This window comes from Oncorhynchus clarkii, chromosome 19, assembly GCF_045791955.1.
Source record: "Oncorhynchus clarkii lewisi isolate Uvic-CL-2024 chromosome 19, UVic_Ocla_1.0, whole genome shotgun sequence".
Taxonomy (NCBI): Eukaryota; Metazoa; Chordata; class Actinopteri; order Salmoniformes; family Salmonidae; genus Oncorhynchus; species Oncorhynchus clarkii.
The window spans coordinates 43,427,946-43,445,090 of NC_092165.1; the positions used below are offsets into that span (position 1 = coordinate 43,427,946).

A 17,145-nucleotide genomic window follows, 5' to 3' on the forward strand; every position below is an offset into this window, starting at 1 on the left:
TGCTTGAGCAGGTCTGTCGCACTGTCTATGCTATTGGATAGAGAGCAATCACCACAGCTTGTCACCCCAGGTTAGTGGACATTATCTAATCAAAACCCAACCTTCATTTACCCGTTGTGACGCAAGGATGTGCCAAACTCCATTTTAAACGAGACTGACTTTATGACCATAATTATCCTATTTAGACTTTGTAGTACATTTTGACACCAGAATAACTGTTTGACTCATATCGATGCCACATAGGCTGTTTTTCAAAGGGATTAGCTGCTTTTTAAAGGCAGACGCTCTTTAACTCCTGAAGACTCATTGCGTTTAGTCTTACAGCTGTTTGCCAGTTGTGTGACTTACCTCTGTTGCTCATCACTCTGGTCGGAACCTGGGATGGTCAGAACTTCATCATGACCGTGGAACAGACGCAACACATGGCCACCCAGCAGATAACCTATTGGATAGTGGATTAACAGCACCTTTCATTGATACCCATACATTTCAAACAACATTATAAGCCAGTTTAGCAGTGAAACTAAACTAACAGTTGGACCTACCCTCCTCCACGTTGCTGCCGGAGCAGGTGGGGTGGACGTTCCACAGAGTCTGCATGAAGGACGCGTCCACCTGGATGTTGCCATTGGAGATGGACAGGTGCTGGTGGGGACAGAGAAACATTATGTTACACACACCATCAATAACTACATTATGGGACATAAACTACCGTTGGCCTATACTGCAGGAGCCATGTCAAATACACAGTTTGATTCAAGGCATTGAGCCAGGCTACAACTCAGAGGTTTGTCCATGCATGCAAGCTATTGCTGCAGTAGATTTAGAGTCATTCATCAACCTGGAGAGAAGCTGGCACTGGAGAGACAACAGCACTGTGAACTTGGGATTGCCAGTTTCTAGTGGGCTGTGTGTGTGTCTGTATGTGTGTGTGGGTTCAGGTGTGTATGTTGGCATGCCCGTGCATGGGACATTTCTGCAGCAGTGCCGCAGGGGAACTCTCCAGCTCTGGTCCTGAAGGTGCTGTAGGCCTGGTTAGCGTCTCGCTGGTGACAGCAGCACAGAGAGGAGCTGTGGCAGTAACAGTCAAATGAAAGTGGGCCTCTAGCCCAGTGAAAGCTGCCGTATCCCTGCTTAATTCCCATAAACATGGGCTTGGCTGGGCTGGCTGTTGTTACACTCTCCCTGCATCATGGTGGAGATGTTTTCCAGGAACAGCATGCCACAAGGCCATGAGGCCCACACAGTAGAATAACAGAGGGGTCTGGGAGATGGTCATAGATGGGCCTGATGAGGAACAGGGGAGCAGGGTTTGCCAGGCCACACAGTGTAGGAAAGTTGGGATAGGGGACAGAGTAAGATAGGGTATTCAGTTTGACAGTGTTGCTCTCTCCCTCCCAGCTCTCCGTACGTAGCCTTCTCCTGCTCTTTCTTAGCTTCATGTCCCCAATATCTAGTCTTCTTTACTGGACAGGGGGAGCTGAGTGGGAGGGAGACACCTTCAGTCCGAGATCTACAATTCATGGCTCATCCTACTGGATTGAATGGCATAATGGTTCTGTGTAATGGGTCTGGAAACATTTAATAGCCTATCATATAAACTATTCTTAATAAGATGTTTATAGACTGAGGGAGTACTCACAAGGTATCGTTCTGATGACACGCTGACGAGGATGAGGTCATCACCGATGCGCACTTTCTCGCCCTCTGATCTCTGTTTGGAGGCAGGATGGATGGTCCACCAACAGGCTTCACCTGCAGGAACACAGATAGACACTGGTGGGGACACATGCCTGCACAATGGTGATTACAACTCCTTGATCTACATACACAGGTGATTGAAACTCAGATTACAATGGTGAAAGCAATACACACGCACACGCACACACACACACACAAACACACACGCTCGCGCGCGCGAGCACAGCAAAGACACAACTTAGATTTGACACTCAAATGTATTCACACAAGCACTAATATATGCCCACTCACACTCATCAACATGCAAGCACCATAGCAACCAGCTTTCCAATACCTGGACAGCCAAACCATCTTTTACATCTCTATGAGACAAATTAGCTGAGCCTCGACATGGTGACAAAGAGCACATCTAAGACATTTATTTCAGTCTGCTTGGAATGTTTTCAGATATATCCTATGGAATAAATGACTTGACACAAAATATCTGCAAAGGTGGTTCATGTTTTACAGTATCCGAACCGAAAGTCCCTCTTTTCATGCAGTGCTTAGGAGCTCTGAAATGAACACTGGGGCAGGTGAAATCCCATGAGTCAGTCCCAATCAGAATCCCAGCTAAGAGAGTGACTGTGTGATAATGAGAGTAGAGACAGATAGAGTGGAAGGTTTTACCTGTTGAGTCCTCCTGCAGCCCCACATCAAAGGACAGCTTATCTGTCTGTGACCTTGATGTCTTTAAACAGGTCAGATACTGGAGCGGATAGATAGACATCAAAACAACATAAAAGAGCTGATCAAAAGAGGCACACAACTCCGGTGTCACATTCAGAACTGGAACAAATGTCACTAGGACACGTGCAACAAATCTTCAGATAAACTGTCGTAACTATGAAACAGTAACACATGGAGTAATGAGAAAACAATACATTTTCCTTGGGTAATGGATGAGTGAGTGCGCGTGGTGTACTCTCACCATAGCGCTGAAGGAGTGCCTCAGGAGGATAGCGTGTCCATACAGAAGTGTCCTGTGTCCGCCCCCCTGGGCCGCCTGCGGAGACAGCACAACACCCATCACACACAAAACACACTGTCAGACAGAATGTCCCCTGTGGCTCCTCGCTCTCTGTCCTTTTCTCTCTCTCTCGCTCTCCTTTTCTCTCTCTCTCTCTCTCTCTCACTCTTCTCTCTCTCTCAATCTCCTCTCTCTCTTTATCTGCATCTATCTGCATCATAGTGGGAGAACCAAGACTCTGGCTCATGATGATGACCTCACACAAGACAGGGGTGACCTCACACAAGGCAGGGGCCACAGACTGACTCAGCCTGCCCCTGTCAGCCTGTCCTCTCCTCTTGGACGACTGTCCTACTGTCCACAACACAATACTGAAGGCATGCAGTCAGATGTGTCACTCAGGGGAGACGACTGCTTCCTGTATTCATGGAGCAGAATACAGATCATCATCATCACATGACTACAGGTGAAGGAATGGGAGGTGAGAGAGAGAGAGCGAGAGCTCTCTGCCTCTAATGAGTCGGTAACAGAGACTTTTTGTTACAGTAAGAAGTCTCTGGTTTGTGATATTAGAGAGAGCTAGGAAGGAAAGACACAAATGGGTTCCACTCTGGTTCCACTCTGGTTCCACAGTGGTTTGAGGAGATGCATAGGGGTAAGAGTGATGTGACGTCACAGACTTGGGCTCTGCTTGCAAACCTGTCCCTACTTTTTTCAGGCAACACTGTGTTACTCACCTTTCTTATGAGCCTCTATGGAGCAGTAAGATAAGAGAGAGTTACATTACTGAGAATGTGCTGTAAGTTTTAAAAAAAATTCTGAGTTGGTCTCTGTCTGTCCTATCCACAGTAAACTGTGTATAGTCCTTGTCGGTCATTCACAGATGGTGACGTGCTGTGTAAGATCTTATTTGTAACGTACTTGATCTTGCATGCCAGTGTCTCTTAGTCCAAACAAACCGTGCAACATCTATCTACGCTGCTATTTGCTAAGACAATAGTCTCCAGTTCAATGCAGTTGCCATGGATTATATAGACTGCAGCAGTACCAGCACCATGCCAGGCTGTTCTACTTCCTGTGGGAGAGAGTCTAATAGGCATCAGGCATATCCCGCTGCATTCTCCCCAACACAACCTGAGAAAACTACACAAATCAAATCAAATGTATTTATATAGCCCTTCGTACATCAGCTGATATCTCAAAGTGCTGTACAGAAACCCAGCCTAAAACCCCAAACAGCAAGCAATGCAGGTGTAGAAGCACAGTGGCTAGGAAAAACAGCCAAAACCTAGGAAGAAACCTAGAGAGGAACCAGGCTATGTGGGGTGGCCAGTCCTCTTCTGGCTGTGCCGGGTGGAGATTATAACAGAACATGGCCAAGATGTTCAAATGTTCATAAATGACCAGCATGGTCGAATAATAATAAGGCAGAACAGTTTAAACTGGAGCAGCAGCACGGTCAGGTGGACTGGGGACAGCAAGGAGTCATCATGTCAGGTATTCCTGGGGCATGGTCCTAGGGCTCAGGTCCTCCGAGGGAGAGAAAGAAAGAGAGAATTAGAGAGAGCATATGTGGGATGGACAGTCCTCTTTTGGCTGTGCCGGGTAGAGATTATAACAGAACATGGCCAAGATGTTCAAATGTTCATAAATGACCAGCATGGTCGAATAATAATAAGGCAGAACAGTTGAAACTGGAGCAGCAGCACGGCCAGGTGAACTGGGGACAGCAAGGAGTCATCATGTCCTAGGGCTCAGGTCCTCCGAGAGAGAGAAAGAAAGAGAGAAGGAGAGAATTAGAGAACGCACACTTAGATTCACACAGGACACCGAATAGGACAGGAAAAGTACTCCAGATATAACAAACTGACCCTAGCCCCCCGACACATAAACTACTGCAGCATAAATACTGGAGGCTGAGACAGGATGGGTCAGGAGACACTGTGGCCCCATCTGAGGACACCCCCGGACAGGGCCAAACAGGAAGGATATAACCCCACCCACTTTGCCAAAGCACAGCCCCCACACCACTAGAGGGATATCTTCAACCACCAACTTACCATCCTGAGACAAGGCTGAGTATAGCCCACAAAGACCTCCACCACGGCACAACCCAAGGGGGGGGGGGGGGGGGCAACCCAGACAGGATGACCACATCAGTGAATCAACCCACTCAGGTGACGCACCCCCTCCAGGGACGGCATGAGAGAGCCCCAGTAAGCCAGTGACTCAGCCCCTGTAATAGGGTTAGAGGCAGAGCCAGTTCTTAACAATTCTTATCCTAACCTCACACCATCCAAAGCTCTGGCAGGTTCAGATTCCCCTGTCCCTAGTGTCCCTAGTGTTCCTAGTGTCCCTGGTGTCCATAGTGTCCCTACTGTCGTGTCCCTACTGTCGTGTCCCTGGTCATCTGGCCCAGAAGGCGAAAGGCTGATCAAAGATGGGGGGGGGACCGATTTCACCCCCACAGCGGGAATATGACATGCTGACATCAATTGAAGAAGTGTGACCTTTAGCAGCACGTCACCCCACTGCGTTTACCTAGCAGCCACCAGGGGGACAGAGGCAGACTGACACAAAGAGGTGGCACTGAAATACCGCTGCGCACGTCGCCCTGCCAGAGGGTATAAGCCTCACCCTGCTTTACCCTGGGCACTTCAGTCACTGACTCTGATTGTTTGAACTTTGATCCAAAACCCTGTCAACAAAGTGATGAAATCACAAGTGTGTTCAGCACTATATTTGGATGAGTTAGAACAGCTTCACTCCAAACTCAATTTGGGGTCACTAGCTGAAATGGTGATAAATGAATGTTTGATAGCTGACTCAATGGTTTTCTGAGCATTGTGTTTTCACTGTTTACAAGATCTATGAGACTGATAACCCTCAAACAAACACAATATTAGTCCAAAACACCATTAATAAGACCGTATTCCACTTTGAGGAACCCCTGTATATAAGTTGAGACCAGCTGAATAAATTAATAAGTTCTTCCCTCTGTGAGTCGATACCCTACCATCAGTGTTTCCTCCGTTGACATTTCAGAGCAGGAATATTGAAAAAAGATACATGTGAGGAGAGACGTAACATACTGTAGTGTTAAAACGTTTTATCCAGACCAGATCTGAATCAGTCTCCACATCATTCCTTAGAGAGAGGATAGTCCATCAAGGAGAAACTGTGATTAGAGTACACTGTATGATTACAATCGAACATCAATACTGGTTAACCCATGGCCTTCCCTTCGGTTATGTTGAACTAGTCTAGCAAGTCATGTTAAGTTAATACACAAGTAAATGCAAGAGGGGTGAGAGTGGCACCTAGAAAGCAGCTTAGCTACCGCAAACCAGCAGTTTCACTTGAAAATGTCTCACTAAGCTTTAAAGGGACAGTAAGCTCTCATGAAGGTCCAGTCTGCCTGTGCTTTGCATGATCTCTTGCCAAAGAGCTTTTCCAGTTCACACAGCTGTGGCAGAACCAATGGGGCTTGATTAGTTAATTCCCCTACATTGGGAGTCTAGTGTGGTCACTAGGCTGCAGCTTTGACAAAGTCCATTTATCTTTGAACTCGACTCAATTAGTATGAAGCTCCACCTATCAAATTATGGAAATTCTTAATAAATTATTATAAGTTTGGCAAGGCAACAACGAGTTAGCTAAAGCAGAAACAGACTGGCAGCCTGTCTAGGGGTTGCTTCACTTCACAAATATAAGAATGTTATTTTTATCCTTCTAAATGTCAGTGCACTGACTTCTGGATTTATAATACATGTAATGTAGGGCACTATTGTATGTCTTAAGTTGGTTGGTGTAGATAGAGATGGCAGCTTCGCTTCTAGTCCTTAGAAAACTGTGCAGTATATATATATTTTTTACATTGTTAGCCCAGAAAACTTTAAGTGTTATTACATACAGCCGGGAAGAACTATTGGATATCAGAGAGACGTTAACTTACCAGCATAACCAGCACTACGACCAGGAAAACGACTTTCCCAAAGCGGATCCTTTGTCTGCACCTCCCAGGGCATTTGAACTGATACCAGAGTCCGACCCAAAACCGCCGGAGGAGAGGGTGTCGGAGCGGTCTTCTAGTGAGGCTTCGGACCATCCACCGCTTCTGAGTATATTACTCACTAATGTCCAGTCCCTAGTTAACAAAGTCGATGAAATCAGGGCAAGAGTTGCTTTCCAAAGAGATATCCGGGATTGGGATTGTAACATACTCTGTTTCACGGAAACATGGCTAGCTGGAGAGTCCATACAGCCAACGGGATTTTCAGTGCATCGCACCAACAGGAATAAACATCTCTCCGGTAAGAAGGGCGGGGTGTATGTTTCATGATTAACGACTCATGGTGTAATTGTAACAACATACAGGAACTCAAGTCCTTTTGTTCACCTGACCTAGAATTCCTCACAATCAATTGCCAACCTAATTATCTCCGGAGAACTCTCCTCAGTTATCGTCACAGCTGTGTATATCCCCCTGCAAGCAGATACCAAGACGGCCATAAAGGAACTTCGCTGGACTTTATGCAAAGTGGAAACCATATATCATGAGGCCGCATGTATTGTTGCTGGGGATTTCAACAAAGCTCATTTGAGAACAAGGCTACCTAAAGTCATTAGCATATCAATTGCAGTACTCGAGCGAGTAACACGCTCAACCATTGCTACTCTAACTTCCACGATGCATACAAGGCCCTCCCCCTACCTTCTTTTGGCAAATCTCCATCTTGTTCCTCCCCTCCTATTGGCAGAAACTAAAAGGAAGCACCCGTGCTTAGGTCTACCCAACGCTGGTCTGACCAATCGGATTCCACGCTTCAAGATTGCTTCGATCACATGGACTGGGATATGTTCCGGGTAGCCTCAGACAATAACATTGATGTATACGCTGACTTGGTGAGCAAGTTTATAAGGAAGTGTATAGGAGTACCCACTGTGACCATTAAAATCTTCCCCAACCAGAAACCGTGGATTGATGGCAGCATTCGCATAAAACTGAAAGCACGAACCACCGCATTTAATCATGGCAAGGCAACTGGAAACATGGCCGAATACAAATGGTGTAGTTATTCCCTCCGTAAGGCAATCAAACAGGCAGAACGTCAGTATAGAGACAAAGTGGAGTCGCAATTCAACGGCTCAAACACAAGACGTATGTTGCAGGGTCTACAGGCAAACACTGATTATTAAAAAAAACAGCCCCTTCGCGGACATCGGCGTTGTGCGCCAGACAAATTAAACAACTTCTTTGCGTACATTGAGGACAATACAGTGCCACCAACGTGGCCCGCTACCAAAGCCTGTGGCCTCTCCTTCTCCGTGGCCGACGTGAGTAAAATATTTCAACGTGTTAACCCTCGCAAGGCTGCCGGCCCAGACAGCATCCCTAGCCGCGTCCTCAAAGCATGCACAGACCAGCTGGCTGGTGTGTTTACGGACATATTCAATCAATCCCTATCCCAGTCTGCTGTCCCCACATGCTTCAAGATGGCCACCATTGTTCCTGTTCCCAAGAAAGCTAAGGTAAATTAACTAAATGACTATCACCCCGTAGCACTCACTTCTGTCATCATGAAGTACTTTGAGAGACTAGTCAAGGATCATATCACCTCCACCCTACCTGTCACCCTAGACCCACTCCAATTTGCTTACCGCCCAAATAGGTCCACAGACCATACAATCGCCATCACACTGCACACTGCCCTATCCCAACTGGGCATGAGGAATACCTAAGTAAGAATGCTGTTCATTGACCACTGCTCAGCATTCAACACCATAGTACACTAAAAACTCATCATTAAGCTTGAGACCCTGGGTCTCGACCCCATCCTGTGCAACTAGGTCCTGGATTTCCTGATGGGCCGCCCCCAAGTGGTGAAGGTAGGAAACAACATCTCCACTCCTCTGATCCTCAACACTGGGGACCCACAAAGGTGTATTCTCATTCCCCTCCTCTCCTCCCTGTTCACCCATGACTGCGTGGCCATGCACACCTCCAATTCAATCATCAAGTTTGCAGACGACACCAAAGTGGTAGGCTTGATTAACAACAATGACGAGACAGCATACGGGGAGGAGGTGAGGGCCCTCGAAGTGTGGTGTCAGGTAAATAATCTCTCACTCAATGTCAGCAAAAAAAGCCGGGAGAGATTGAAAAACAGCTTCTTTCTCAAGGCCATCAGATTGTTAAACAGCCACCACTAGCACAGAGAGACGGCTGCCTACCTATAGACTTTATTAAAGTAGCATTGGCCACTTCAATAAAGGGAACACTTGTCACTTTAATAATGCCACTGTATCTGTCACTATCTATTCTTTACTATCTATTGCATCTAAGCCGCTCTGTCACTGCTCATCCATATATTTTATACTTAAATATTCTCATCCCATTCCTTTACTAGATTGTGCGTATTAGGTTTTGTTGCAGAATTGTTAGATATTACCTGTTAGATACTGCTGCACTGTCGGATCTTGAAGCATAAGCATTTCCCTACACTCTCAATAACACCTGCTAACCATGTGTATGTGAGCAATAAAATTTGGTTTGAGGTGTAGAATGTCTGAACAGGTAATCATTTGTTGGTAAAATTCAATGATTCTGGACTTTAAAACATTAAAACATAACTCTAAATCCCCTAAGGAATGAATGAAGACTGACATTGATCTGATGTTAATTCTGATGTTAATTCAGGATAGACGTAGAATGTTCTTTCGCCAGGAGAAATGTGAGCAGTAACAATTGAACAAAGTCTATACTCAGATCTATTTGTATTTTTCATGTTGCTAAGTGCTGTGACAAAATTGATTCACTTGTTTAACCAAATAAATCCATAATGGCAGTCATTTCAGCAGCATACGCATTCACGTTTTCATATAAAAAACACTAGCATTCTGTGGAGAACCTATTTGCTTCACTGAAGGGACTATCGTATCCCTAGGAGACATATGAAATTGGGAGAGCAAGCTGCTAGCATGACTAAACAGCAATGCAGAGAGGTGAGAGGAGAGGAGAATGGGATGAATGGTGAACATACCCATCGGTCCTTGCCTTGAGGCTAACAGGTAGAGAGATTAACAGAACACAATGGATGAACATAGCAATGCAAACAGTACAGATCTTTCACAGCTGATCAATGAAAGCAAAAGACAATGTTTGCAATGTTACTTTTAACAAAGAAGATTGCATCGAATAAGATCATTATCAGTATCAGAAATGCATTATCTGTCTATTAGAATACATTAGAGAATGACTGACAACAGAACAATAAGATGATAAATGATCTAGTAATTACACTTCCTCGCTCTCCCTACACTTACAATATACTCTTATCTATTGGATGAATAATGTCCTAAAATACAACATGCTGCATCTGGTAATGAACTACAACAATCCCACATATTCATTTCAGGAAAGTGCATAAATGAGATCAGTAAACCACTGCAACCTGGAAATGTCATACTACAGTACAATGGATGAGAAATGTTCATATCTGCCCCCCTCCTTCCTCTGAAACATGAAACATGACATTTTAGGACAGGCACTGTTTAGGATGTTCCATGCAAGAGGAGCATAGAGAGAGCAACTTGGTCGAGCTGTGTTTCAAATCAAATCAAAGCGTATTTGTCACATGCGCCGAATACAACAGCTGTAGACCTTACCGTAAAATGCTTACTTACAAGCCCTTAACCAACAATGCAGTTCAAGAAATAGAGTGAATAAATGATTTACCAAATAAACTCCCTGTTCATTCATGACTGCGTGGCCACGTATGCCTCCAACTCAATCATCAAGTTTGCAGACGACACCAAAGTGGTAGGCCTGATTACCAACAATGACGAGACAGCCTACAGGGAGGAGGTGAGGTCCCTCGGAGTGTGGTGCCAGGAAAATAACCTCTCACCCAACGTCAACAAAAAAAGGAGCTGATAGTGGACTTCAGGAAACAGCAGAGGGAGCACCCCCCCTATCCACATCGACAGGACCGCAGTGGAGAAGGTGGAAGGCTTCAAGTTCCTTGGTGTACACATCACTGACAAACTGAAATGGTCCCCCCACACAGACAGTGTGGTGAAGAAGGCGCAACAGCGCCTCTTCAACCTCAGAAGGCTGAAGAAGTTTGGCTTGGCACCTAAAACCCTCACAAACTTTTACAGTTGCACAATTGAGAGCATCTTGTCAGGATGTATCACTGCCTGGTATGGCAACTGCACCGCCCGCAACGGCAGGGCTCTCCAGATGGTGGTACAGTCTGCCCAACGTATCATCAGGGGCAAACTACCTGCTCTCCAAGACACCTTCAGCACCCGATGTCACAGGAAGGCCAAAAAGATCATCAAGGACCACAGCCACCCGAGCCACTGCCGGTTCACCCCGCTATCATCCAGAAGGCGAGGTCAGTACAGGTGCATCAAAGTTGGGACTGAGAGACTGAAAAACAGCTTCTAACTCAAGTCCATCAGACTGTTAAATAGCCATCACTAGCACATTAGAGGCTGCTGCCCTATATACATAGACTTGAAACCACTGGCCACTTTAATAATTGAAACACTAGTTCATTTAATAATTTTTTACATATTTTGCATGTGTATATAGTGATATAGTGTATTCTGTCATATTCTACTGTATATTAGTCTATGCCGCTCTGACATTGCTCGTCCAAATATTTATATATTCTTAATTCCATTCCTTTACTTTAGATTGTGTGTATTGTTAGATATTACTTGTTAGATATTACTGCACTGTTGGAGCTAGAAACACAAGCATTTCGCTACACCTGCAGTAACGTCTACTAAACATGTGTATGTGACAAATAACATTTGATTTGATTTTGATTTGCATTCAGGATGCATGTTTTGGAACATTTTAATTCTCTATATTTGTGTTCTTCCTTTCACTCTGTCATTTAGGTTACTATTGCTCCATCCTCAGTTTTCTCCCATCACAGCCATTGAACTCCATAGCTGTTTTAAAATCACCATTGTCTCCATGGTGATATCTCTGAGCAGTTTCCTTCCTGTTCTGCAGCTCAGTTCAGAAGGACCACTTTTGATGTATCTGGGTGGTTTAATACATCATCCACAGCATGATTATTAACTGGACCATGCTTAAAGAGATTCAATGTCTGATTTGTTATTGTCACCCATCTACCAATCACTGACCTTCTTTGAGGCTTTCTGAAAGCTCCCTGGTCTTTGTAGTTGAATCTTGCCATAGATCACAGGCACATTTGGAAAAGAGACCTAGGTCTCAATATGTCTTCTTTGTCAAAATAAAGGTTAAATAAAAAATCTGTGCTTGAAATTCAGTACTCCACAAGATGTTGTATGTATGGGAGACAGAGGAATGGGGTAGTCATTAAAAAATCATGTCAATCCATATTATTTCACACAGTGAGTCCATGTAAATTATTATCTGATTTGTTAAGCAATATTTTATTCCTGAACTAATTTAGGGTTGCCTAAACAAAGGGGGTGAATACTTATGCAACAACTATATTTCATTTGTATTCATTTGTAAAAACGTGTAGAACCATGTTGTGTGGATCAATGACAATTAAATCTATTTCAATCCCGGTTTGTAAAGCAACAAAATGTGGGAAAACCCAGGGGGGTGTATACTTATGATACCCAGTGTAACTGGCTGTTCAGAGGAGATAAGGAGGTGGTGTCGAGACCTGCTTTGACTACCAATAGACCAGCTATACACACAGATTAAACTGCTATGCAAAAGCCATATGAAGGTCCATTCAATGAGATTGCCTCCATTGCCTCGGGTGTGTGTACGTAACAGTGTGTGCCTCCATTGCCTCGGGTGTGTGTACGTAACAGTGTGTGCCTCCATTGCCTCGGGTGTGTGTACGTAACGTGTGTGCTGTATATTCTACACCGTGGCTCTGTCATTTGAACTTGTTTGGTTCTCTGTGCGTGTTTTACAGTACACCAAAAGTAGTTACAGTGCAATTCTGCTCTATAGTGAAAATTATAGCATTGAGAATTTGTCCTTTCAGCCTCATTGTTAATCAAATGGACAACCGAGCAGCACAGGGCAGAACCACTTCAGTAAAGCTGCAATAAGAGGGCAGCGCTCTCCTTCTGATGACTTTCATTCACATTACTATTCATGGAGGGCTCAACCTCCCAGCACCCAGGTCCCCAGGCCACTGTAATAGGCCAATTCCTCTCATTAATCCCATTAATGAACATAAACAGGTGGTGCTTGCATCATTATAAAAAACAATTTCACAACATTTTAGTCTGCTCCGACCCTGAAATCCTGTAATTAATGAAATGGAATATGTGAAACGGGGATGTTCAGTAGATTCCCAGAGGGCTCTCTGTGATGTGATGATACCTTCTCTCTGCCGTCTGTCCTGGGGTGGGAGTGTGTATGGACGTCTGGAGTGTGTGTATGGATGCTGTGGTAGAAGCACAGTACTCACCCCCTCACTGTTCTGGCCAGTCTTAGCCAGCATCTCCTGCAGGGCCCGCACAGAGAGAGAATGCTCCAGCACAAAGTTACAGATGCACAGGTCTGGAGGGACATACTGGAAGAGACAGAGGACGGGAGATTGGGTTTAGGGTTGTATGCAGCAGACAATTGCCAGTTACAAGTGAGGATTTCAAACCATGTTAAAAAGGCTCAATATAAAATTTTGATAAAATGGAAACCCAGAAAAGGCTTTTGATTGGTCACTACAGATGCCTGGTCCTCAGATTGGTTAGTCACAGATTGTGACTGAGTGTGTTCTTTACTAAGCATTTTTTGTCCATTACACCCATGACTAATAATCATAACAACCATCAATTACAAACGCCAGAGATTGGTTACACTTGAAAACCATTTTAGATGCCTGTTCCACATTCCCTCAGCACTGCAGAGTGAGAGAAACGCAATAACACAGATGTCTTTGAAAACATTCAATCAATCTTATTTGATAAGGAAAAGCCTACAGTCATTTATCTATATTGTGTCTCCCAAAATAGTTCTGAATGCCTGTGTAAGTCAGTCCACCTGCTCTACAAGATGCAACTTTGAAAGCTTCAGTTAGTGATAAATCTAACACATATCAACTGACTGGAGGGCCAAATTCAGAATTCTATATCATTACAGCAAGTGCCTATAGTATCGGTGTATGTGGATCTTGGCCAATCTAGGGCATGGAAAGAGAGCATGAATATGTGAGACCACAGGAGAGAGAGAGAGAGAGAGAGAGAGACAGAGACAGAGACAGACAGACAGACAGACAGACCGAGAGAGACAAACCGAGAGACAAAGTAACAGAGACAGACAGAGAGACAGACAGACCGAGAGAGACAGACAGACCGAGAGAGACAGACCAAGAGACAAAGTAACAGAGAGAGTGGAGCACTCATCCCTTCTTCATACAAGACAGGGCAGCAGTCTGACAGAATGAGGCAGAGAGGGAGATACTTAGGGACCTGCAACACTACAAGATAAATGATGCACAGCAAACACACACTATCCTCCTTTAAGTAGCAACATGTAAAACTTGGCTAAACTGGTTCACCTTGTTACAGGTAAATCTAGCTTTAAATTGGAACTTCAGCCGACCTAGTTCTACTCTGCTGTGCTTTCTACACTCAGGTAAAACTAAGTTAGTATGTGAAATAATCTAAAGCGGTATCGACGCAGCTATCCATTCTCGAGACATTTTAAATATGCACATTTATATCATGGTGGAGTATAGATCCAGAGAGCTTGACCAACGGTGGCAGGACAGTGGAGTTACACCAGTAAAACAGACATGATGTGATTTGTAGTGACACATGCCAACATCGGAAGCCCAGTGTCTCTCTTAGGACAGCCTCAAGCATCAGCTTCGGAGATGTCAAAATGATGTCAAAGTGGCTTAAAGTAACGTACTCAGACATAATGACCTTAATGACCTGCCATTACTAAGGGCATTTTGAGAATTGTCATCACTGTTTTTAGTCAAAACACACACATACGCTATGCTCACACATGCACCCATCCACACACAACCAGGGGTTACAGACGCAGCAGCACAGACACTGTAAAAGCCCGAAGTCCATTTGAGAGGACTCTGTGCCAGTTCTATTCTTTGACTAGATTAGATTTTCTCCCCCATTCCACTCTTTCCTGGCATGCTGTTGGGGAAACACAATAGAGGGTAGCACGGAGAAATCTGTGTTGGGGCGCTGGGGGCGTAGGTCTGTGTGTCCTCAATCTGAGAAGGCATATCATGAAGATATATTTAGGGCTGCTTGCCTACACACTGCTCTTTGGTTTATGGCTCATGCTGTGGGAGGGGAGCAGCTAGACCAATGGATCACATATCCCATCTTCTCTGGGGAGGAGATCCAAAAGGTTACATACCACTTTCACTTTGATTACCCCAAGAGATGACCTCTCAATTTATGTTCATGTTCACCCTAATGACAGAGTACATACTGTGCATTAGTTCAGAAACCTAGAAGTAGTTGGCTATATAATCATCTTCATCTTATTTAACAGTTAATTGGTCATTTCATTAGTTAAACATTCACTTTACAATAGCTGTACATTGTTGATTCTATGATGGGGGCTTCAGCTCTCTGGTGATCCTACCACGAGAGAGCTGACGGGGGAGCAGCTAACCATGAATAAACATCAACTGCTAATTCATTGGCTGATTGATGTCACATTTAAACATGCACCATTTAAATCAACATCCTTGTTGCCTTGTGTATGTCTCCATGCACTGTAAAAAAAAAAAAAAAATTTAAGGCAACCAGCTTTTTGGGGTATTTGATGAGGGGAAAAAACAGTTTGATCAATTTTAGAATAAGGCTGTAACGTAACAAAATATGGAAAAAGTTAAGCGGTCTGAACACTTTCCGAATGCACTGTATATATTTTGTATACTGTGTCCCTAAACTGTCCCTACACTGTCCCTACACTGTCCCTACGCTGTCCCTACACTGTCTCTACACTGTCCCTACGCTGTCCCTACACTGTCCCTACACTGTCCCTACACTCCACATGTCGATCTGACTGATCACAAGGGAGGGAACATCAAAATCAATCCTCTCATTCTGCTTAGATTGTGATTGTACACTCGTAGAAAAAAAGGTGCTAAGTAGAACCACAAAGGATTCTTAGGTTTGTTTTGTTCCCATAGGGGAACCCTTTTTGGTGCTGGGTAGAACCCTTTGCAGAGGGTTCTTCAAAGAACCCCCTCTGTATGATTATACATACAGTAGAACCCTCTATGAAGGGTTCTGCCTAAAAACCCTCTATGAACGGTTCTACCAACTTTATTAGCCTTTAACATTTGATTATTTATGACAATACATTACGTATATCATAAGGCCTTTCTTCGAGGGCCCAGTTACAGTGCATTCGGAAAGTATTCAGACCCCTTGACATTTCCCACATTTTGTTACGCTGCAGCCTTATTCTAAAGTGGATTAAAAAGTTTATTTTGTGGTGGTTCCAAACTTCTTCCATTTAAGAATGATGGAGGCCACTGTGTTCTTGGGGACCTTCAATGCTGCAGAAATGTTTTGGCCATTATGGGGTATTGTGTGTGGATTGATGAGAAAAATATATATTTGATCCATTTTAGAATAAGGCTGTAATGTAACAAAATGTGGAAAAAGTCAACAGGTCTGAATACTTTCCGAATGCACTGTATATCCTAACACTGTGGTGTTATGAATCTCCTGGTTTACAGGCCACATCAGGCCTGCAAGTCCTGGTGGAATCCAGCCAGCGTTAGGATATCCAACAAGTGGAATTGTTAATCACCCTCAACCTGAATTCAGAATGACTGCCAGCGTAGGGAAGATTGAATAGGGAGACGAACTCAATCATCTAAATTGGAACAACTATCTCAGTAAAGGGTGCAATAAAAGCAATTACTAACAGATTGGATTAGTTAAACCCACTGTTCCAGGCCGTCATTGTAAATAAGGATTTGTTCTTAACTGACTTGCCTAGTTAAATAAAGGTTCAATAAATTAAAAAAATAAAGAAATGGCATGTTATTTATCTTTGTGTAGATTAAAAAGAATCAACCGATCAATGTACATGCAAAAACACAGATATTAGAGTAAAACAAACAATTTCCCCAAATTATCCTTGCAATAGAGCATTCTGTAAAATAGTATATGGTTCTATGTAGAACCCTTCTTGCATTCCAAAGAATCATCAAACAACCGTTCCATCCAAAAATGGTTCTTAGGATGTTAAAGGGTCAACGTAGAACCCTTTGCCTTACAAAGAACCCATGTCTTCGAAACGGTTCTTGGTAAAAAACACTATCCCTCCGCAAGTAACCTTTTTGGAACCCTTTTCTTAAAGAGTCGTGGTACTGTAGTTAGTTGAGTCGTTTTTCCCCCTTCCCCGTCTCTGGTCCGGTCCCTGGGGGATGACGGCATTTCATACAAACACATAGCAATAA

The 17,145-nt window shown here is 44.1% G+C and overlaps 1 protein-coding gene across 1 annotated transcript in view; it reads right to left on the reverse strand.

Moving 5' to 3' along the window:
* The window catches only part of LOC139375249 (ryanodine receptor 3-like), a 158,999-nt gene that overhangs the window by 88,539 nt on the left and 53,315 nt on the right, over positions 1 to 17,145 (reverse strand). Inside the window, exons 3-8 of the mRNA XM_071116859.1 lie at positions 13,159 to 13,263; positions 2,672 to 2,746; positions 2,371 to 2,449; positions 1,643 to 1,755; positions 546 to 645; positions 349 to 442 (exon numbers count right to left, since the gene is read on the reverse strand). Coding sequence (XP_070972960.1) covers positions 349 to 442; positions 546 to 645; positions 1,643 to 1,755; positions 2,371 to 2,449; positions 2,672 to 2,746; positions 13,159 to 13,263 — 566 coding nt within the window. The remainder of the gene's footprint in view (positions 1 to 348; positions 443 to 545; positions 646 to 1,642; positions 1,756 to 2,370; positions 2,450 to 2,671; positions 2,747 to 13,158; positions 13,264 to 17,145) is intronic.